Source organism: Mustela nivalis (assembly GCF_964662115.1).
Source record: "Mustela nivalis genome assembly, chromosome: 12".
Classification (NCBI taxonomy): Eukaryota; Metazoa; Chordata; class Mammalia; order Carnivora; family Mustelidae; genus Mustela; species Mustela nivalis.
This window is the reverse complement of record NC_139031.1, coordinates 22,971,042-22,994,503: the sequence shown is the minus strand read 5'-3', so window position 1 is coordinate 22,994,503 and position 23,462 is coordinate 22,971,042. Positions and strand designations below refer to the sequence as shown.

General features: G+C 43.4%; 1 protein-coding gene across 1 annotated transcript in view; it reads left to right on the top strand.

Moving 5' to 3' along the window:
* Positions 1–23,462, top strand: part of SND1 (staphylococcal nuclease and tudor domain containing 1) — a 411,376-nt gene that overhangs the window by 256,935 nt on the left and 130,979 nt on the right. The window contains exon 15 of the mRNA XM_082694082.1: positions 5,374–5,515. Coding sequence (XP_082550208.1) covers positions 5,374–5,515 — 142 coding nt within the window. The remainder of the gene's footprint in view (positions 1–5,373; positions 5,516–23,462) is intronic.

Here is a 23,462-nt window from a genome sequence, read left to right as displayed (position 1 = left end):
AGGAGGAGAGTCAGAGGAGAAAACCTCTGTTGAGGGTGCCAGAGATTGGAACACCAGCCTCCCAAGCTCAAAGCTGTCGCACAGCCTAGTGCTCCTGCAGATGTCTTCTTGATTCGTGCTCTCCGGAGTGGAGCCCAAAGCACAAAACATTGTTTCTCCTACACTTCCACATGTTGGAGGCCTGAGTGAGGTTCTGTGCCAAGGGGAGTAAATAGTGTGAGAAACTATAAAACTGTAGACAGCACTTAATGAAAGATTATTGATGGCCTAGTTTCAGCACCTTTTTTTTTCTTGTTTCCTTGTAATGTTTTCAGTCAGAGTGTTTTTCTCTAGGTTCTCTGCTATGTTTACTTCATTCCTGTTAAACTTGCACCTCACTGATGTTTCCGTCCCTAGTTCGCTCATACACACCTCTTCATGAAACATTGACAACCAGGGAAGGTTGGTTTCAAATTTTTAAGTGCTTTGTGGTAAATATTGGAGCTAGAGGGCATTTTCAAGTGTCTCCCTCCAGGGTCCCATTTATATTCAGAGATTTATATCATATATTAATCTTATTATCATATATATATATATATATATATATATATATATATATCATGTAATATATCTCATATATATTATTTGGGTTATATATTATATATTAAGAGATCTTGCTGTACAGCTGGTTCCTCACAGAGACTCACAGCCTCGTTCTGTGTGTTCAAATGTCAATGGGGGCCATAGAGCCCAGGCTGTGGAAAAGAGGAAGAGCGCAGAGTGGTGGATGACTTTTTTGCCTTTCTGATAGAGGATGTACTTCTGATTTGTCTTCCACATAGCTGTGGGAAAAATCCTCCTGGTCTGAGGAGCCCTGAAAAGATCTATTAACTATGGCGATGAGTTGTCACAATACAACTTAAAAAGCAAGTGTGTTTGGGGCCTGTCCTTGGGTATTAGTTCTGATCTCTTCGCTCTTTCCTTCCCTTTGTATCTGTTTTTTTGTACACAGAGCTTCTGCCACTTCGGCATTAAAATTGGTTGGAACCAAACAGCATGGTGCTCTGGAGGTCTAGCCTGAGGCCGACCAATGGAGAGGATAGTCAGCACTGGCAGGAGAGAAACCTTCTGGCTTCGCTGGAGCCAGCCATGTGGGGACATGGTTGTAGTGCCAGGCAGCCTGGTCAGGTGTGATGGGCCTCTTCCCAGTGCTCAAGTTTCTGGCAGAGCACCCCCCTGGTACCCTAATAAGCTCTGCATGTGTTTGTTTTTAGTTCTTTTTGCTATGGTGTTAATCAAAGAGTGATTGTGATGATGAAAACTAATTAGTGAGGTTCATTATTAACAGTTCCCTTTTGAGACTTGCCCGTGATAATCCTGATTAATGGTTAACTAATAGGTTTACTCTGATTCCCATTTCCCTGTGCTGTTTTGTGTATTGTGATGTTTGCTTCTCACCAGTAAACTATGTTTATGCCTACTCTATGGGTATTTTCAGTGGAAAAATCAAAGAATTCACTTTGCTAACATCAAGTACAAACTGACAGCCTAAATCTTGTTCCAGAATTCACAGAACTTTGATTTATATGAGTTCTGCTCTTCTAGGATGCAGAGGACACGTGTGTCTAAGTAGCATGCTGTGGACCTTGGTCCTGTGCGTGCCATGTAAGGATTCTGCTTCCTCTGCCTTTCCCCAGCCCTTCCCCTGCCCTCTTCTGCCCTCAACTGTCCCACTCTTCCAAACTTGGTAATTCATCCTACTAAATTATTTTCAGCATGTGCATACTTACACGTGGTACTTTGTAGGGACAGGTTGCAATCTACCTGCTGAAGGGAATTTTGTATAGGCGTTGACACATGTAGTCTGCATCTGGAAGAGGTTTGGCCTGACAGGCCGGAAGTGAGAACAGAGTAGGAGTGTATAATTAAGTTGCCTTTACGACCTTTTTCTCTCTCTAAGGATCATCCTGCCTTTCTTTGGGGTCATTCCAAGCCCTGTTCCACTAAGTGTGAGGTATAGATATTAGCATCCTTTGAAATGAAGTCACCCCAGGCACATTTGTTGCACCATTACTTTCTCAATTTCAAGGTGCATTGAGGAGGCAGAAACATTCCTTAAAGAGATGCCATCCACAATAGCAAGTTAAATGTAGCTAATGCAACCTTAAATTAGCTTCTCTAGGATTACAGGAAAATACTGATGTGTGGTTTGTTTTCGAGCACAGGTAATGTGAAAACTAGCAGTGCAACAAAAAAAGACTTACCTGCTTAGAAGTACAGTTGCTTCTTGATTATTTACACCAGTGGAGGGGAATATTGGTGCAGAAAACCATAGCTAATTTATCTGCTTGGATTCTCAAAGCCTTGAGCCAATGTCATGGGGAAAACTGTGGCAAGTAGATGCCCAGGCCTCACCTACATGAGTCACAGCATAGAAAACCTGAGGATGAGAGTGTCTGCAACTAGATTTCTAGACAGAAATACTGGACACTGAATAGTCTGCCTTGAAATGAGCCTTCTGTGCCTCAAGTCTCAGTGTTGTTAACTCTTTAAATCTGAGGCCTTTAATCTTTAATTTAAAAAAATTCTTTTGGAACTCTTAAGGTTATAAAGAAATCTTTGATTTCACTAAATCTCACTAGGTGCTGCTTCAGGATTATCAGAGAATTTCAGGTGTCATCTTAATGTTGTCATTTGAACTTGATCGCCCTACTGTCCTAAAGATGCACCTGGCATCTTCAGTTCCTCAGTGGGGCCTAAACTGCTCTCTATTACACTGTTCCTCATCATCAAGTTTTCTCTTATTTACGTAGTGTTGAAACTTAGAAATGAGTGTCAGGGACTGAAGTGCATGGGCTCTTTGGAAGACAAATCAGTTTAACCATATTCAGTCAGTTTTATGGTCATAACAATCAAAACTCCTAAAATAAATAAATTCCATAGCTAAAGTAGCAGGGACTGATGGGCGGCTCCATCACCTGAGGGAACTTGTCAGTCTGACTTGCCAGTCTTTTCATAGGAGCCACTGAGACAAATTTTAAAGGTTTCAAGAATTTTTGTGTTGGAAGGAACATGCCAAGCAGGGGAAGCACTTGAGATGACAAGGAAGACGGACACCATTGTCTGCCTGTGATAGAGTTTGAAAGAGCTGACATGTTCTGGTGCTTATATTCAATTTAATTGACTTGATAAGAATTTTTTTATTCTTAAAAATCTATGAACTTGGGTAAAATTTTGTATCTTTGACCTTAGCGGGTGGTTCATAGGCATATCATCTTCAAGCATTTGGAACGATGAGGGAGCTCCATGTCTTATCTTGCAGTTTGGCTTCTGGAGGTAAACATGGACAGTTGTGGTAGGCTTGTGAAATTTGTCGTCATGCCTTCAGTTGTCATGGTTGGCTTTCACTTCTAATTTTTGTCATAGTCAGTGGCATGTCATATTCTCTTTGCTATCTTCCCATATGTTGTTGTTTCTGGATTAGGACTATTAAATTGTAGATTGAGACTCAGGAAGAGTCAGGAACTTTTTTTTTTTTTTTTTTCTTTACATGGCTGATAGTAAGGTGCCTTCATTTCTCCTTGGTTCCCAGTCTGAAAAATTCTCTCTTTTGGTAAATTAAGTAATCATTTAGCAAAATAGGGTGAGAATCTGCTATAACCTTCTTTTTATATTAATACCTGTGAGTATGTGTGCTGTTATTCTTGTAAGCACCTATTTTTTTTCCTCCAGATAATTGCGTCCATATGACAGTGAGCAAAAGTCTGTTTCAGGAAAATATAGATTACTACAGTTTTGAGGGGAAAGGCCCTCTCTTCAGAGACATTAAGTTGCCTCATGATTTCCGATAATCAATTTAATAATTGTTGTTGACTTACTGGTTCAGCTCATGAATAATGTCCCAGATTTAGACTAGTGTGGCAAAAGGATTTTAATCAGGTAGTGCTTTCTTTCCCATGGAGCATTTGTCTTGCGTGACTGTTCTGGACTTCAGCCAACTGCCAGGAAGGCCTTGTCCCACTGTATATGTAGAGTAGAATATGTGTTGCTTAAGTGTTCACCGGAGGAGTTCCCAACTCGCTAAAGCTCATTGTTACCTTACCTTTTTACCAGTGTGCCATTAGAGACGCTGAGAATGGATGACTGTCTCTTCTTTTCTCTGAGAATCTGTTTGAAGGGAAGGATGAATCTCATTACTATAAATACTGTTTTCATCCCAGCCTACCTCACTGCTTCTGAATGAGAGGAGCCCCTCTGGCTGCTGTGAAAGCTCTCAAATACTTGATGGCTTGTTAAATTTTCATTATCTAATGTGCATTAATTTAGATACAGTAGCTCTGTTGCTAGGAGCAGAGTCAGAAAGGAAGCGCTTGGCAGAGTGCAGACTGCTTGTGTCGCAGGAGTCAGGGAAGTATGCAGAGCTTGCTGTCCTCAGAGGGAGTTTACAGTTCTGCTGGCTGAGCTGAAAACCTCGGAAATTTGGATGTGCCGTGACTACTCGCCCAGCACATGCACTGTGATGTTTTGATGCTTGCTTACTCTGTCATCTGTTTCATTACGTTGAAGGCTTTCCTGAAAGGAATTGAAGCTCTCTAGCTGAGAGCTCGGAGGTTCAAAATGTCCGTGGTCTGGTTACCCTTGAGGGTAGAGGGCATGCACTTTGTGTTTTATGTGGGAAAAAAGTTTTAAAGTGCTACTTGGTTTCATGTGTTTTTCTTGTTTCTGTAATTGTTCATGCTGACACGATGGAGGTCCCCACTGAGTATGTCTTACTGTTAAGAGATTTCCCAGGCTGGGAACAGGAACAGTCTGCTCAGATCCCAGCTCACCCTTGAAGAGCACATAGACCAAGGCTTGCAATGTAGGCACCCAAAGAAGACTGCACTCTTGATGTTCAGAAACAGTGAGCTCTGAATCTACAAAACCCATTGAAGGTTAAAGGTGAACTGGTTAAGGGGCTTTATGTAACACAGCCTGGGAAGCATTTTTTTTTTTTTTAATGAAAATTAAAGGTTAAATTAACCTCCATGAAAGGCTGATATAGTCTTCTCCCCCTCGATTTTGTTGAAGGAAGAGAAGCCCTTTTTTGCAACCCACGAGGAATGAAATTTTCATTTCAAAGCACCTTCCTAACTTGTATATTCATGGAGTGCATAGTAAAAGAACAGTGGGAAGCACACAGAATGTTCTGGAAATTTCAGATTAACTCTGTTTCTTCTGTGGAAGTCACATGACTATCTTCCCTATGTCATAGTTTCAGGATTATCTGTTTTTCTGCAGGTATGTGCCAAGCTTTCTATGGTTTGCCAGACTTTTTGCCCTAGTACAGAGAGAGAATCATTTCCTTAGATTTTATGACTTTTTTTCTAACAATTCTTTTCTTTCATCCACCAGGATACCCAAAAAGCAAAGCAGTTTCTGCCCTTCCTTCAACGGGCAGGTCGTTCTGAAGCTGTAGTGGAATATGTCTTCAGCGGTTCTCGTCTCAAGCTGTATTTGCCAAAGGAAACTTGCCTTATCACCTTCTTGCTTGCAGGTAAGTCTTGTGTGTTACATGTTCCAGTAATTTCCTCCCGGAGCTCAGAGGTCATGCCTGGAAGTCACATGCCCTCCAGTGAGACCTCGAACCAGTCTAGGTGGTTTAGTGTCTAATTGAGATGTGAACACAAAATTGCTAGATTTAATCTCTCTGTCACTGCAGACCCAGCACTGGGCCCTCTTTTGCTCCTCATTTCTACCAACCACAGGGCATTAGAGTAGAGCAACTTGAAAGACAACATGTATGTTTTCACAGCCCGAGTGAAGGGAATTCCAAAGAAAAATACTAATGATGGAATTCTCACAGTCGGTATTTCCCATTTGGGGTAGACCACTGCGCCATGCTAGTCATGGGTAGTCCACCGAGGAGCTGAGACACCCTTCCCTTATGTCTCCCTGGGCAGTGTGATTTGTCTCTTTTATTCTTCTCAGCTGTTATTAGGATCCAGATCCTTTGTGAAACGTCAAACTATGACATTACCTTCCCAGGCTTCTGCATCTGTAGTGTTTCTCTTTTGCACTGAGCTTGACGTGCTGGGGCAAGCCACCCTTTCTTTGCTGACTGAATGCGCATCTCTCTTATCCTATCTTTTCTAGTAGCTTGATATTTCACAAGCCAGCAAGACTGTATGATCTGTGTTCTTTGAGCAATTTACATTTATGCATTCAAGGAGCAGACTGCTTTATTTCTTCCCCGACGGCTGAGAATAAAGTTACTTATTTCCAGTCAGTACTTCACAGAGACTGTAGTCTTTGAGAGAAAGTGTCATTTTACTTCAACACTGCACACCCCACCCCTGTACACACAAACATTCACTCACTCACAAAGGACATGATACTCTGCTGTGTTCTACCATGCACATTGCTTTTTCTGCTGACCCTGCTCCCTCAGCACTTTTTCTGTTGGGATTCTTGAATAGATTTTGCCATGGGGGAAGAGAAATGGAAGACATGCTTGCTGTCCCCTGCCAGATTGCCTCGGCCTCCTTTTCCTAGAAGGCCCTGATAGTTTCTTCTTTGGATGAGGGTCTCCCTCAGGCCCTAACTAAATGGGCTGTTATGTAAGATAAATCACTCACTGAACACATGGCGGTGATGTTCTCCCCTGCGGCTGGGCCACCACTTCTGGCTGAGGCTCTCTCACACTCTGAAGAAATTAACCAACACTGCACAGCTCTGCAGGCTTTCCAAGGGGACTGAGAGGTATGACGTGAAGCTCAGGGGCAGCTGCGGAAAGGAAGAGCCAAACAAATCCATGCCGTACTGGGGGACTGTACTTTGGTGCATCATAGTAAAGTGAGGGGCATTGTGGCAGTGTGTGACAGATACCATCTGTGCCCTTTACTGAAGATTTCCAGAGCAGAGAAGTTTCTCACCAGTGAATTCCTGTGGTTACAGAGTTTAAAGTAACAACCTGTCCTTTGTTCTATATCTGCAAAACAGAAGTATCCTCTGGACTCTGGGAGCTTTATCCCCGAGGTGAGCAAGAGAAAAAGTATCATTCTTTCTGGAAAACTTGGCCACCGGTCTATAGGGGAAAGAAAACATTGAAGGTCTGGCTTCTAAATTCAAAACTACTTGAATAGAACCAGCTCAGAGCTAGACCCATCCTGGCTAGAGTTCTGCAGAACCCTTCTGGTTGTACTTTGTTTCCCATGGAGCATTTGTCTTGCTTGACTGTTCTGGACTTCAGCCAACTGCCAGAAAGGCCTTGTCCCACTGTATATGTAGAGTAGAATATGTGTTGCTTAAGTGTTCACTGGGGCAGTTTCCAACCCGCAGAGGTTCAGACACAACGCAGCCTGGTCACCCAGTTCCTGTGTGTACTTGGCATTATTCTAAGCTTAGCGATTCGAAAGATAGCACCCGAGTTAACTTCTATTCTGAAAGATAAATTACCAAAGCAAAATATAAGGTTTTACATTTTTCTCCTGCCATACTATGTGTGGTTATATTCTGCATCTTCTAACTTCTTTAGAAACCTGGCAAGGATACAGGACAGGGAGAAGTTGTAAGAGCACACAGACCTCAGTTTGAATCACAGCTCTACTCTGCACAAGCAGGTGACTTTAAGGAAGTTTTTTACTCTTGAAGCCTTAGCTCAGACATCAGTTAACTGGAAAGTGTTTCTTGCCTCTTAGGATTTTTGTGCGGGTTTAATGAGATGTATAATGGGTTCAGAACAAGGCTGCCATGAAGTAGATTATCCATAAATCTGTTTCCTTCCTCTTCCTCACGATGACTTGGTGAATTCATAGCTAGAGCTCCTTTTTATATATATATATATATATATATATTTATAGACTTCATTGACAGATCACAAGTTAGCAGTGGAGGGGGAGAAGCAGGCTCCCTGCTGAGCAGAGAGCCCAACTTGGGGCTCGATCCCAGGACGCTGGGATCATGACCTGAGCCGAAGGCAGAGGCTTTAACCCATTGAGCCACCCAGGTGCCCCGCTAGAGCTCTTCATAACTCTTATGTGCAGTAGTATATTGTGCAGTGTGTTTGCACGTAGCTGAGGCTCTACCATAGAGACTTTGACCTCTCAGTGGAAATAAATCAAGCAAAGTTGCTCTTCTAGCCTCCTCCTAAATGAGCGGAAAGCTCACTGATAGGAAGGCTACTGGCTTTTCCCTTTGAGTTTAGAAGGAGGAACTTTGCTTCCTGTTAAGACATCATCCTAGGTCTCTGGAAGCTCTGGAGGGAAGACAGGCATGTAAGCAGACTGCAGTATTGGGCTCTGGGTGAGAGACTTCTTTATAAGGCACAGAAGTAACACAGAGGAGGGAGTCATCAGTTACTTAAAGGAAAGTCAGGGCTGTCTCCTTGAGGAGCTGTTCCCTGAGCTGCTTTTGAAGGACAAATAGGAGTTGACAATGTTGGGACAGGAGGGGAAAAGGAGATAGATAGGGAAGAACATTCTAAGTAGATGTTAACAGCATGTACAAAGGTGTAAAGGTATGATCTGTCTTGGTGTGTCCAGGTAACTGTGCCCCGTTTGGTACTGGTGGAGTATAAGGAGTGAGGGGTTGGTGTGGGAATAAGCTGGAAATGCACACAGGATGTACCGTGGACCCTCAGAGTCACTGAGGGTATTGAGCAAGAGAGTGACATGCTCACACTTGTGTTAAAGTTTATTTTGGTGAATACATTAGAATAAATGAGGCTGGAAGCAGAGACAGTAGGTACAGAAGCAAGAGGGTGAGATGCCTAAAATCTGGCAGTGAAGAAGAAGAGAGGTTGGAAAAGCATTTAGGAGGAAGGCTTGATGATTCAGGGAATGATTGGATTTTTTGGTCAGAAAAGAGGGTGACATCAAGTGTAGGAGGGTAACTAACTCGCCCAAGGCTTAACTGGGCAGACTAGGATATCCACCAGCAAGGGCAACGCCAAAGTAAGTATATGTTTTAGGAACAGATAATTGGTGGTTGGAGAATTAGGCGGAGAATCCTGCAAGTAATGTTCAGGAAGCCAAGAGAAGAAAGAAGTCCAAGGAGTTGGCAGTGTCAGATTTTACCTAAAATATCATCAGTAAAAACTTAAGAAATAATTTTATACTGTTTATCAAATTAGTAAGTCACAGATGACCTTTGTCAGTGCAGTTTCATCAGAGTTGATTCAGCTAAAGGCAGATTATAGGCGATTAGGGTATAAATGTGGGAAATGAAGAGCAGAATCAAAAATAGAGTGCTTGTCACAAAATTCTAACAATGCAAAAGGAATGCATAAAAGTGAAAGCTAAGGGGTCACAGTAACATTCTAAGGATGTCAGCAACTTGAGTACTTTTGTAACTAATTCTTAAGGTTGCAGCAGAATATGGCATTGAGTTGGAAAAGCTCTTCAGTATACCTGTTGTTTTCATAATACCAATTACAGCATGTACAACGCAACAAAATCTTCTTGGCAAATAAGGATATAAAAATGATGGAGTGAGAAAGTATCATGGGGAACATGAGAAACACTGGTCTGAATCCTGAAGAGAAGAGACAAAGAAAAGAAAGGCTGTAAGGATTTGATTGGCAGAGCGATGAGCTAAAGGAGACAGTAGGAACAAAATGGCTAGAGAACAGGATGGAGGCAGTATCCTTAGAGGAGGGTCTCTTGGTCTCCTGAGATCAGCTACAATGAACACTGAAAGCGAGTATAGACAGAGACATGGCATTCACATTGTAGGGTGTTTCACCTGGACAGTGACCCTCATGGCACAGCTTGCAGGTGTCTGTGGGGTGTCCTCTATGTCGTGGACAAACGGCATTCTGCTGGAAATGATGTCTCTCTGCAGCCAGGAGGGAGTTTGGGCTGTGATTCTCAAGGGGAAAGTCAAGATAATTGTTCAGCAATCCCGTATGTGCTGCTCTCATTAATCCCAGCCTTTCAGAGAGCCCTCTGGACTTCAAGGTGGGGTGGACACTTTCCATTTTTATGTGGCCTTTTTTGGGCAGACGGCCCCACAGCTTGATAGGGAGTGGCATTTGGCCCGAGCCAGCTGGCCTCTCTGTCACGGTTCCTGCACCCCTGTATGTGGAATGATTGCCTGGTCAGATGGGATAGCAGGTGGGGCTGGGCAAAGTCAGCTGTAGCTGACAGGTCAGTGCCTCCTGAAAGCTCTTGCCCTTTAGTCCTCTGAGCACCTGGCTTAGGTTTGGTCGGTGAGCAGGTGACCTTACAGCATCAGAACAGAGACAGTTGACGGTCCCTCTGCCTGCCGCTGTGGCCTCCTGTGCAGACTTCTTTCAGCCAGAGAGGCCAGCCGGGGCGTGTCCTGAGCTCACAGGGAAGCCAAGATCCCCGGGCTGCCCACATTCGTTTGAAAGCATCCTTTTTCCTCATCTAGCATTTAGTGTGCCCCCATGCTTTTTCCTCCCGTTAGAACAAAAACAGTTTACCCCTGGTCTTTATTTTTCACTTATTTTCACATACCACGTGTTTCACATTTTCATTTCTTGTCTAAAGGGATACTGAGGTGCACCTATTTGCGTATCACTTGGCCTTTGGTTCACATTATTATTTAACAGCACCGCGGGGCATGGAGTGTGTATCCCGGTGTTAGGTATGACCTTCACAGTACATTTCCTTATTATGAATTATTATCTTGGCTCTAGGGTGTCTGGGGCGTGCTAAGGGCATAATCCAGGAGGTAGTTCCATTGACTGTGCAGAGGCAGGGATCGAGTTTGCCTGGGAACCAGCTGCCTGAATTGGAAGAGAATAATAATTTGAGGTTTCAGTGCAAAGTAATCTAAGTAGTCTCGTATCAATTGTTTGATGTCTTCTGCTGAGTCACTGAGCCCACCCCATTTGCATTTCCATGCTCCTCAAGCTAGGACAGCAGTATGTGTGAGAATGAGGAACTGAGGCTGGTTCAGAGTGTGCAGGGGGTGGATGTCAGTCATCTTGGTTGGATCCCACGGTACAAATCACCTAGAAGGCGGCAGCCACCTGGCAGGGGTTTCCCATGTAGATCACAGCAGGTGACTTCTAATTAACCAGTTACCTAGTCATATGAAACAAGACTAGAAAATGAGACTTGCCTTTGCCTGCCCTTTGGCATTTTTTTTTTCCAATTTTTTCCTCTTTTCTCTCTTTGATTACAACTCCCCTACTGGAGCTGCATTATGACAAGGGATGCAGAGAGAAAAAGGTCCTAGGTATCTAGGGTTTGGTAAATTTTGATGGTGGTTGTGTGCATGATGGGTAAACTAAAGGTTCTGCTGTGTGTCCTTCCACCCAAATGCCTTTGAGGAAAGTATCTCATGTCCTTCTTTGATTTTAACACCTCTTCTCCAGCAAGTCCTAATAGAAATATCAACTGCCTGTTTCAATAGCCCAAAAACTTCTAATGAGAGAGGAGAGGGAAGGTGAACAGGAATATCCTCCCCATCTCTTGGCCCCAGGAATGGTGGATTCTCATTGATTACCAGGGCCTAACCAAATTACACAATTAAAGCCAATGCATGTTTAAGTGAGAAATCCCATTCTGCTATCACGAGGTGCTAATGAATCAGGCAGTTATGTGGTTGTGTTTGCTGGGCTTCTATCCTTAATTAAGCAATTACAGGGTCTGCTGATACTTATGAATTCCTTTCAGATGCTTTAATTGAATTGCAACTTAATGGGTATTTGTAAAGTGGGGTATTCTTTCTCTTGGGACTTGCCAGTTTGATTCCGTCTCCACTACCTACTTGCTTTCAGTTGGGTCCCATTACCAGAAATGGGCAGCTTGACCTGAGACTTTCCTGGAGCAGCTGTAGTCTTCACTTTTAAAGATACGATTGTATGAATTTTATGAATTACCTTCATGTCAGGAGGTCCTGGCGGATCAGTTGTTAGGAAAGCATTAGCACAATAAACAGATTGGGGGAGCCTTTTTTAATGAGGCCAAGATTTTGCAAGTCCACCATAAGAAAAAGTGGTCTTTGATAGGTGGATTGTGGGTGATACGTAAATTAATATGGTAGTTGCTGCTTTCCTGAGTAGCTTTTAGTCGAGTAGTGTAGACAGCCATAAGAAAAACTTGAACAAGGAAAGATAAAAAGGAGTTATGAAAAGTATAAGCAACATACCATGGGAGTGCAGAAGAAAGAACAATTAATTGGGGAATGGCAAAGACTTCACAAGGGAGGTGGCGTTTGAGCATCCAAGATTGGGAACATTTTCTTTTGGCAGGCTAGGTGTGATTAATCTAGGCAGAACAACTTAGCCGGTATTATTAGTTCTCAGGAAGAGTAGCCTCAAAGAAATGGATGCACTCATCAATCATTTTCCTCTCACTCTGCCTTTGTTCGGGCGTGGAAATCTCTGCTCTTCGGCTGCTGAGCGTGCAATGCCCTGCCTTCTGCTGCTGTTTCTGCACATGGACTGCACTGCCACCCCTGGTCACGTCATGTGGATGAAGTGTAGGCCTGGCCCGATTATCTCCCATCCCTCGATTGTGAATCATTCCCAGAATGAGCCTCGTCATGTTTGTGGATCATTCAGTAGCATAGCTGTTTAATAATGTATTTCCACTGGACAATCTGCTAGAAATGTAGAAATATCTAAAGTCCAGGCTTCAAGCAAAGTAGTTGTGTCTATTGAGGTAAAGAATGTATAGACAGGAAGAAACAAAATACATTTTAAAGAAGGTAAGAGTAGGAGAAACATGCCTTTAAAACCATGTAAATGGAAACAACTCTGATTTTTATAAAACAATAACAGTATATATTGTGATAACTGTCCAAAAGGCTAAGGCCATCCTTGTTTCTAAGCCAGCGGTATAACATCTGGAGATTGGTGGGGTTGAGTGCTGGTCCAGCCCAGGACAGGGCAGGCCTGGAGTGTGATCTTCTCTCTGGGGACCACCCTTTTGGGAAGGGAATTTGCAAACCACACAAGGATTAGAGGAGAGTGACCAGGATGGTAAGAGTTCTCAAAATGCCATGACCTGAGGAATAGTAAGTAGTAAGAATCAAAGGAGACTCCCAGGACGTACTGGAGTATTTCATGGTCCAGAGCCAGGGATTTGATCTGCTCAGGAGCCATTTATTTTGTTTTGTTTTGTTTTGTTTTGTTTTGTTTTTTTGAGTCAGAGTAATAAATAAAGACGTCAATAAAAATAAGATTTGTTCAGCATGGTTTAATGGCAGTCACAGACCTTGGAGCTAAAACTCTTAAAGACAAATTCTTGCTCTCCTGCCTCCCGATTAATTATTTCCATCAGATGGGCCTGCTCATCTCCGTGTGATGCTGGGACCTGGAGGTGAGGAAGATGTCAAGGCCCGAGTGGGACCTGCAGCTGAAGGGAAGCATGGTGGCAGCCGTGCCGCCTTCAGAGCCCTTCAGACTGCTGGGTGGGGCCCAGCCTCCTGACTGGGGTGCTCAGCCCTTACCATCTTGGTTGGGTTTTCTGTGCCAAGAAAAGAAAGATGTTGGTTTCTCCTCAGCTGTTACTGGACAGGCCCATTCATTCCATCTGGATGGATGGGTCAGAATGAAAAGAATCCTTTCCTCCCAAATCCTTGGACTCCTGCCTTCTCCTTGCTTTTTACTCTTGATGCTTTTGAGGGTTTGGTTTTGGTTTGATTTGGGAGTTTTTCTGTTTTTGTTTTGCTTTGTTTTGTTTGTTGAGATGAGGGAAAAAATACTCCTGGTGGGAATCAGGGAGAGCCAGTGAGAGCCAGTGGAGTAGTACAGAAGAGTCAGACCCCAGAGCTTTTCTCCCCAGAAGCCCTCGTCTATTCTTTCTCCTCCCTTCCCACTTGACAATTCTTTCTGAGTCTGTTTAAGGTTATTTGGGCTTCCAGGTCGTGGGTATGGCAGGTAGGGAATGGGAAGCTTGCAGAAATCTGATCACTGTTCTCTGCTTGTGTGTTTCCAGTACCAGTGCCTGTCTCTGGTTGTGGCCAGATACCTCACTTCTAATTCTATCATGTGGCTTTTCTGGAAAAATCCATTTCAGTGTGGATCTCTCGTTGTCATCTTGTCAGCCTGTTGGCATCTATCAACAGCCATTCAGTAGTAGTGGTGGCAAGCAGCAGATCCAGAATCGGGCTACTTACCACTACCCCTGGCCTGTGGGGTGTCCATTTGGCCAGCCTAATAGTGGAAAATGGCAGGACCTGGATGCAGGAGAGGGAGTATAAATTGTATGGTAATTTGAAATTAAAGGCAAATGCTTTGAAATCTGGTAATGGGCAGCCCCAGGGTGAACAGTGCACACTGCCTATAAGACTTAATCCTGGTTGCTATGGGAACCACCTCTCACATCCCCCTTTCAAACCGAGATATGACTGGGTTTAAAAAAAGAGTTCCTCATCATGAAAAACTATCTTTGCCCCCAAACCCTAGACCATTGCTCCCCTTGGATTCCTTTCAGAAAGTTTTCCTCAGGCTTCCCCAACCTGGTGGGCTGTCTGTGCCAGTCTAAGCCTGGTCCTTTGTATTAAATTTCAGTGAATGGCACTGACATGAGAATTAGAACACACTGGGTGCCCAGTATGGGCAGCTGGCCCTGGCACACCTTCCTGCCGCCCCTGAGTGGGCACCACAGGTTTCTACTCAAGGAACTGGATAGAACCAGTGGCCACATGTTGCATGTCCTGATGCCTCCTGCCTGAGGGTCTCTGAGGAAGCCCAAGGATCTGCAGTTAGACTCAGTGCTGTGGGATTGGTCCCAGATTCTGATGTAGGGCTGCCAAGCACAGAACTTGTAGGAGGAAAAACAATTCACAGAAGTTCCTTTCCTATCTGGAAGGCATCTGAGACACAACTGCATTCTCTGTCGTATTTTTTCATCAGAGCTTTTCCCCATTTTTTAAAATTACCACATTAATCCAGACTTGGTAAGTTTGGGAGTTTTTTTTATTGCTGCTTTTGTTGTTTGTTTGTTAACCACCCTTTGCCTATGATAAAATAAACGAGGTCTGCATCTCTCATAAGTGGCTTTTGATTTTTGGACATAAGGCTCCCTTTAAGGTTGGCTTCTAGGCTTCCAAGTGGGCTTTGGAGAAAATTTGTCTAAGCTTTGTGGATTCTCTGTAGTTTTTCCTTATTATACTTGTGCTTTACAATAGTAGTCCTGAATAAACCCTAGTAACTCCCATGCTTACCTTCACTGTATGTAGGAAGTTATTTAAATTGGCTACTTAGTCTACAACGGGTGGAGAAGTTCCCATTTCCCTGCCCTGGTGTGCCTCCTTTTCCTGAGCTTGTACATCTGCTAGTGATTTTTCTAGGGTTAATTTGGGTGTTTTTATTTTTAAATTGGAACATGGTGTCTGTCTCTTCTCTGTGTGTGTTTTGGATGCAGCCCCTGTGCTAGGCATGCGGTTATTAACTCCACTGATATACCAGTTCGCTCATTAGCATTTGCATTTTAAATTACAAGCTAGAGCAGACGACATTTATGCTATATTTGTACCATTGCCTTCTTCATGAATGATGTCGTATGTGCAGGGAATTCAGAAATAACTCCTCTAGGGCCCTGATATATTTTCGTCTCTCTTTCAGCAAACTGCTGTTTCTTTTCCACTCTTAATTCTCATTGTTTGATGGGGATTTTTTTTTTTTTTTATTCTGTTCCAAGTTTAGACCTATTTGTGAGTGCTCTGATTGGGAAGTACTAATGACAACCCAAACCTTTGTATCAAAATAGACATATTGCGTAGAGTGGCCATCTTTCCCTTTTGCATTGTGTTCCTGGGAGGCAGTGTGCCTTGATTAGAAAGGAGAGAATTTTCTCCTCCACAGTCCGGTTTGTCAGAAGACATGGTAAAGGGTACTTGTTCTTACTTGGATTCATGCTTCCATCCCTCTTTTTTAGAGTTGATTCATCAGTGGGTATCTATTAAAGCTGTCACTGCATGGTGCCTACATGGGGAAGAAAGGGAAACTGCGTGCCTTCAAGGGGCTTATTTTTGACAAGAAGCATTTAGGTGGCACTGCAGGACAGCACATACTCTAATACGGGCATGCCCGAGACCGTATAGGAGGTGAGCTGCTTAAGTGAAATTTCAGTCAGTCCTCTTGGGGGAACTGTTACTCTTGCCCAGTGGTGAATTCAGCATCTCGATCACAAGAACCAAACGAAAAATGCCCAGCCATGGATCATGGACCTGGGAGTGGAGCCTTACTTGGCATAGGCGTGCGCAAATTAGCCTCAGCCAGTGCTTTGGATGGTTTCTGACAGCAGATTAGGGGCAGAACTCTGGCAGATAGGTCTGCATTCATGTCATTGTGCTGTTTCTCTGTGATCTGAAATTCTGGGTCTCTTGAGTTCTGTCGCAGGAACCCTTCCATTTGGTGAAGTCTGACTTTTGAAATACCATGAAAAATCCAGGGAAGTCACACTGGAAATTGGGCATTCTGGGCAAGCAAGCAGAAATTCTCCAACTGAAACAAACAGTTTTTATTTTCTCCCCTCTCTCCTCCTGCCCCACACCTTCTCACTAAAGACCTTCTCTCATTTAGTCCTTGTTCTGCAAATTAGCTGCTGGAATAACCAAAACATGAGGAGTTGCATTTGAGGCTTATGATCTGAGTACAGATATATTAGTTTAGAACCTGATCCCATTAAGGCATGTCATTGCCCCACATGGCGTTTCAGACAATAATAAAAGAAATTACAGGGTTAATAGCATTTTAAACCCACTCTTCGTGTTGACCCATTTCATGCTATGAGAATGGCCTCATAGTAAACACTGCCATGTCGTATTCACTCTTTATTCCCTTAGCAGTTAGGTCTTACCTATTGGAATGACTGCTGGGAGGTTAGTAACTTTTTTCCAGTGTCAAATTGTACTTCACATCTGATACAGCTCTATATATTTTTGATTCTGTTCATTCATCTTGTAATAATTTCTTACCTGGAAATCTGCTTGATTCAGTGTTCTCCAAGAAACCCACATGAAGCACTACAGACATTGGCGTCAGATCTCCACATGGGCTCTGCCACCTTGTGAGGGGCCCATAGTCCTCACCCCACCTTGTGAGGGGTTCTTCCACAAAACCTATAAGAGTTCAGGGATGATTCTCCTTCACCGCTTTACATTAGTTCCTTTTCCAAAAACAAAAGCACTCATGAAGTTCTTTCGCAAAGGTCACGAATAAGACGAAACTGACAAAGAATTCTTACCTACCCTGTATCCCTTTTCTTCCGTGGAGATTGTCCCTGTTTGGCACACTTCTTATTTGCTGTGCACCTGAGTGGTTTCTGTGAGCTCCCAGCTCCAGATCCATGGGCCTTTGAGCTTCAGTGTTTTCTCTTAGTCTTTAGCTTCTTTTAGTCTTTGTGCCTTTTACCTGGCGAAACTGTTCTCCATGAACTAAGCTGTCCCTACCAAGGTGTACACAGATCGCATGGGGAAGTGCCTGGATCCCTGGAGCCTGGGAGTGCTGAGACTGGAGTCACCTGCACCGTCCAGTGAAGGTGCATTTGGTTGTACGGTGGCAGGCACCTAGCGGGCATTCAGAGTGGTTATTCGGTAGCATCTGTAAATGCCGCCTAACAATGCTGGTGGAAGTGGTTGAGACAGACGGCTCACTAAAGAGCCGAGAAATCCCACAGCCTGTCTTTCGTGCCTTCATTGCTTGTGTTATCCAGGTGAAGGGCTGATTGCTGCTAGTCACTCCCCCTCCCACAAAGCTGGGGCTCCAGAGAGGAGGGCTGGGGCTGCCTGCATTCCCCCAGCTGCCCTGCCATCCAGCCCTCTCGCACTTCTTGGCACCTGCCTCTACTATGTCATCGGCTTCTGACAGAAACCTTGAATTAAGTGGGTTAGGAATAAACTGCTTGAATGCGTTTGTGCAAGATAGCTTCTCTCACCAGCTATCTGAAGTGCTTTTTGAAATACACGGGAGCCCTTTGTAAGCTGCTTTATAAGCTGTGAAGTCCATTGTTGCTGCTCGCTGCAGCCAGAGTGTCTCTAACCTAAGGAATGTCGACTTGGATCCGGTCCAGGGCTTGGTATTGGAAACTCGCGTAAGCAGCAAAGCCGCCCACCAGAGTCACTAGCAGCTGTTGCAGGTTGGAGGATTTGCAGAAATTGAGATTGCTGTTCCCAGATATTGGCACTTGCCTGGTGATGAATGACCGAGTCTGTGCGAGGGGCTCTGTATGCTTTCCTTCCTTCGGACTTTCTTCTCAGCCATCCATTGTGGCGCCTGCTCAATGGCCCCTTTGTGGAGGAAGGCGGCTGAATACAGGGCTGAGTGGCCCGCCTCTGCCACCATCCCCTCCCTCAGTTGGCCTCAACTGAGACATTAATAATAGCTCTTTGATCCCCTCAACTTGTTCTGGGGGCAGGAATTTCATGGCACCATAGCACAGATGCCAGGGGCTAAGCATCTAACCTCCAGAGGGTAGAGAATGAACTTCACCTAAAAGAGAGTGATGTAAACTTTGTTTTGATTACTCTGGTGTCCTTTTGTCTTCACCTGCCTATCTGCACTAGCAGAGCCAGGGAGGTAAGACTGAAGACCAGAAAAAGTTTATTATGATAAAGTCATAATGGCTAGCGTGTTTATTTCTGATATGATTGCCCCAGAGTGAAATTTCAGAGGGTGATGCCACTTCATCTAATTTCTTCTTATCACATGTACTTATTCATATTCATGTATGCATATGCCGAAACCAACGTTAGAATGTCATCTTCCTGCAGATTAAACTGCAGAAAAACCCACACTAGAGGCCTCTGTAAGACACTTCCGCCTTCCCGACTTCTACTCACTTGCTCGTGTCAACTTTTTCTTCTCTTTGTAGCATTTGCCATTATCTGGAATTACCTGGTGTATTCATTTGCTCTTTTGTTGACTCATTGCATCACCAGAATGCAGGATACTTGCGGGCAAGGACCTTGTCTGTCTTCCAGCTGCTGAAACCCTGTAACAGCCTCTAACACATCACCTGACCCAGAGTTAACACTCAGTGGACAGTTCTTGGGTGAATGAATGAAAGAACACTGAAGTTTCTGGGCTAACACTCAATTGGCTTATTTTAAAATTCGGAAAGCAAAATAACTCTGTTCCCATAGAAAATAAGTGCTAGAGCCACAACAGCCCTAAAATAGCAAACAACACCAAACTGGGTATCTGTCCAGAAACTGGATTAAGACTTAGAACTGTCCCCAAAGTCACTTAGCTTTCAATAAGTCACATAGCTTCTCTGGGCCTTGGGTGTTTTCACTGGGTTGAGGGAGTGGATTTGGTTTCTCTAGGGTTCACTGTAGGTCTGAATCTCAAATAATAATAGGTTTAACTTAATAGATATTTATGCTGTGGTTTAACTCATTTAATTCTTACCACAGCCCTTTTAGGTGGATATCATTACAGTCCCGATTTCACAAATGAAAAAACTGAGGCTTAGAAGGTAATTAACTTGCTAAATAAATAGTGCACACGTTCTTGATCCTACTGTGTGTGCTGTCATTTAGAGTGCAGTGCCCAAGTTGACATTGAACTTGCTCTTCCCCTATTCTTAGCCTCTTCTCTTTCTCCAGTCTTCCCTCCTTTTGTTGCATCTGCCTATTTTCTCTTGTTGGCCAGGAATCAATCCCTCGGGGATGACTCAAAGAAGGTTAAGGGGATGTCGGTCGTGACCCTCTTTAGGAAATGTAATAATGGAGGCATGAGATTTTAGTTGTTTTGGAATTTGAATTTGTTTTTTGGCCCTCCAGAGGACACCGATGGGAACACAACTAAGATAAGAGCATGGCTGGGCTGTGGGATTGTGGAGGGACAGGCAGGTCAGACCTGTGGGATGGGTTTATGAGCTGGGGCATGTACAGACAAATTAAACTTTAGCCCTGAGTAAGCAAAGTCCTAAGCCAGTTATTACTGCTCTGGCACTTCTAATGGGTCCTGTGCAACCCTTATAAATTATTCAGCTGCTTTACTAATAAAGTCTAGTCCTGGTGATACTTAAGCATAGCTTAGAACAGGTTAGAGGGACAGAATATGTGCTGACCATCGAGGCGCCCACCTTTCTAATTTGAAGATGAAAAGGTTGAACTGACTACCTTGAGTAGCAGAGTTTTGAGAGCTAATACATGAAACTGGGGTTGAAATGTTAACCTTGTAGACTAACAAAGGGCTTTCCTTGGTTGAAATGCCCGCTAAGTTTCCCTGGACCGATCTGCTGCACCTTTCACAATGTCATGATTACAGTGATTAAGTGCCCCAGGATATCCAATGTTTAAGCCTCAGGAGTTGTTGGGATTTCTTAAAAAATAATTCCTATAACTTAATTTTGGTAGTTTCAAATTTATAGAAAAATTAGTAGCACAAAGATCTTCCATTTACCTTTATTGAATTAACCTGTTGCCTCATTTGCTATCAGTGTATTTTTAGAATCAGGAGATTGTTGCCAGGTTGCTTCCTATCTGTAAAATAATGTAAAATAATTTCTTCCATTCCGTACAAGATATACTTAAAAAAAAAAAAGTTTGTGTCATCACCTTACTTGCTCCCTGGCAACAAACATGATGTTGCCCCAGTTTGGAAGGTGGGCTGTGGTGGCCATACATCCTGGCTATGTCATTTGCTTTCAGGTGTTGTGTTTAAAGGTCAGGCCTAGTGTCAGGCCAGTGGATATTTGTGGTCCAAAAGATACCCTTATAACAACTTAGGGGCCCTGTGAGGCTCCGCTGCTTCCAGGGGCAAGAGAGTTGGTGAGGTAGTTCTAGCCCCGTCTGGAAGCTACTGGGAGTGAGCACGCCCCATTTCTCTGCATGCTTATTGTCTTGAGTTTTGCATGCTGCCCCTAGAAACGGTAGGGGCTTGATAATCTCACTGCCTTTGAAATTTCAGTAAATAATGGATCAGATTAAAGCAAAATGATTCATCCACATATACCTACCTCCAAGTATGTTGGGGTTCTGTGTTTTAAGGTGCGCTGCAGATATCCATGATTTCTTGATGAAGTCTGCATTTCTGTGAGTTGTAAGCTGCTGCAAGCTGCAGACCACCACGGAAAGGAATCTCAAGGCTGATGCTTCCCAACAGGCCAGCTAAAAAGCATAACAACCTCTATTCAGGGACCCTGACTGCTTGTCTTGTGTTTCATGGCACAGAATTTTAAAAGTCTCTTTTCTCTTTGCTTTCAACTTTGCACATTCTTATTCTTATTATCATATTTGCTCTTTTGCATCCACTCCCTTTCTTAGGTCTTCCTGAATTTTCACTGAAATGAAAACTATGTTGGTATGTGTACTTGTTCTAATTACTTGTGTCTTTTTCAACATCATTGGGCTCTTTTTTTTTTTTTTTCCCATTCATTGGTGAATGGCCTTGATTTTATAACAGCAAGAAGTGTCACAATAATGAAACTGGCATTATTAGCATTTATACATCTTAGTCAAGCATTTTGCCCCCACTGCTTTCCATGATCCTATAGGGGACTTCAACGGGATCACTACCTTTCAGTACAGCAGGAGATTACTGGGCTTAGTAGAGTTGAGATAGGAAGCCTAATTATATGGGAATAAAGTAGGTGAACTGTGAGTTTGAAAGACTTTAAAGGAAAGTGGGTAATAAAAAGTTCATCGGCCAAAGAATTAGAAGACCTGTTCTCATCCAGACTTTACTGCTTACTGTATGTAACAAGGTTCACACAGGTGTCTGCCCCCTCTTCTCTAACTTCCATTGGCCTGTACTTTTATGGGTTCTACCCCATTATTGTTAACTCCAGGATATGGTCCTAGCTTGTGGCCTAGGAGTCTGTTAAATGGCAGCTAACTTTCTTTCAAGCCCTAAAAAGCCATACTCTTATGAGCCCTTCCCCTTACTCTTACATTCTGTGTTTGAAATCAAGTCACTGACCAGTAAATTGAGTTGGTAAAGTTTTCACCTTGACATAAATGTGATCTGTGCAAGTAGGAGATGACAACTTCAAAGACAGTGAGCGTCTTCTCTCAGTTCATCAGATAAATACTCTAATTGGTTGACAGACCTCAGTTTTAAAGTATCCTGTGCTCAAATGTGAGCTAGCCAAAGGCTAATGCTAGCGCCATCGATCCAGTTCTAAGAAGAGCAATTAGGACCCTAATGAGATGAGGACCGAGGACTTCTGGGACAACAACAGAGAGAAGTCTTGCTGCTGTGTTGAACTGTCTTACCTGCTTCTCTGGAGGCAGCCTGCTTGTTTGGGATGCACCTTTTGCTCACGTGTCTCCCATGTGTTCATGTAGGATCTGGGCCCTTTAATGGCCCAGCTGTCTAACATTTCCTAGTTCTCTTCTTGGTGGAATTATAGATTTGTTATGCTAAGCATTGGCTTTATCTGGAATTTGTTTTTCTTCTTCACCTGCCCAGTTTTTTTTTAAAGCTACAGATGTAAACACACAAGCTGAGAAACACTTAAGCTTAAAATTCTGTTAGAATGCTAGTTCGCCCACTTCACACATGAGGTATATTAAGGGTTCACCTTTAGCAACTACCCAATTAGTAATTGCCAATACTGCTTATATACAGTGTGGGATTGTTAACAGTTGCTATGAGAACCTTAACTTTTGCATTCCCTGACTCATTTTACATGAACAATGCAAATGTGAAGAGATGGGGGGGGTGATGATATGACATGGAGCTGGCATATAAATGAAGCGCTTCTTTCTTAAATCACTTTGAATGGTAAGTTCTCAGTGATCATTCAGTTCTTCCACCTCCTGCTCTTATGGAAGTTTGTTTTCCCTAAATCTTTAAGAAGGATGCTCAAAAAGTTTGACCTTTATTTGCATTGAGCTTCAAAGCAGTTCAGGTTCAGTACTTAGCAGGAAGATTGCCTTTAATGAGCCACGTTTAGAGGAGGTGGATCTTAATCTCTTAACGTTTGGAAGGAGATGAGATGCGCCTATGCAGTGAAGAAAGTAAGTTTGCAGCCTTAGCTGTTAACATTCGAAACTGAATCACTCTCCCAGCAGCATTTAAGAACAACAGCAACAAAAAAATTGCATGGGTTTCTTTTTGTTGTTGTTTTGTTTTGCGGGGGCAAAAAAGCATCTCATCTATGGCATGTGCCTGTGTTGGAATCTTGAGTTTAAAGGAAAAAGAAAAACAAACAGAAAAACACTCAAGTAGCTCAGAAGTCCTCTTTCCTTGCTTTGGACTTGATCTGAGAAAGAAATTCCGCTTCCAAACCAGGCTCCTTCCCCTTCTTTCCAGCTCCCTCCCCTCCTCAGGGTGAAGTGTGGGTTAGATTCTCTAAAGAAGGAAAAGGTGCTTCCTCAGCCTTTGTCAGCGTTAATTGCCAGCTGTGTTTATTGCTCTATCACTTTGTTTTTTCAATCCCTTGTTATTTGGTGAGCCTGGTTTTATGCTGAATAGATGATAAAGAAGGCTTAGTTCTCCCTCCCCTTCCCTCTCACTCCTCCTCCTCTCCCTGCATTTGAAAGGAGATTGTCACGCTGGCGTGGAAATTCTTGATTTGCTGCTTGGAGCAGGAGCCTGGCCCTGCAATTGTCAGGATGGGCTGTAA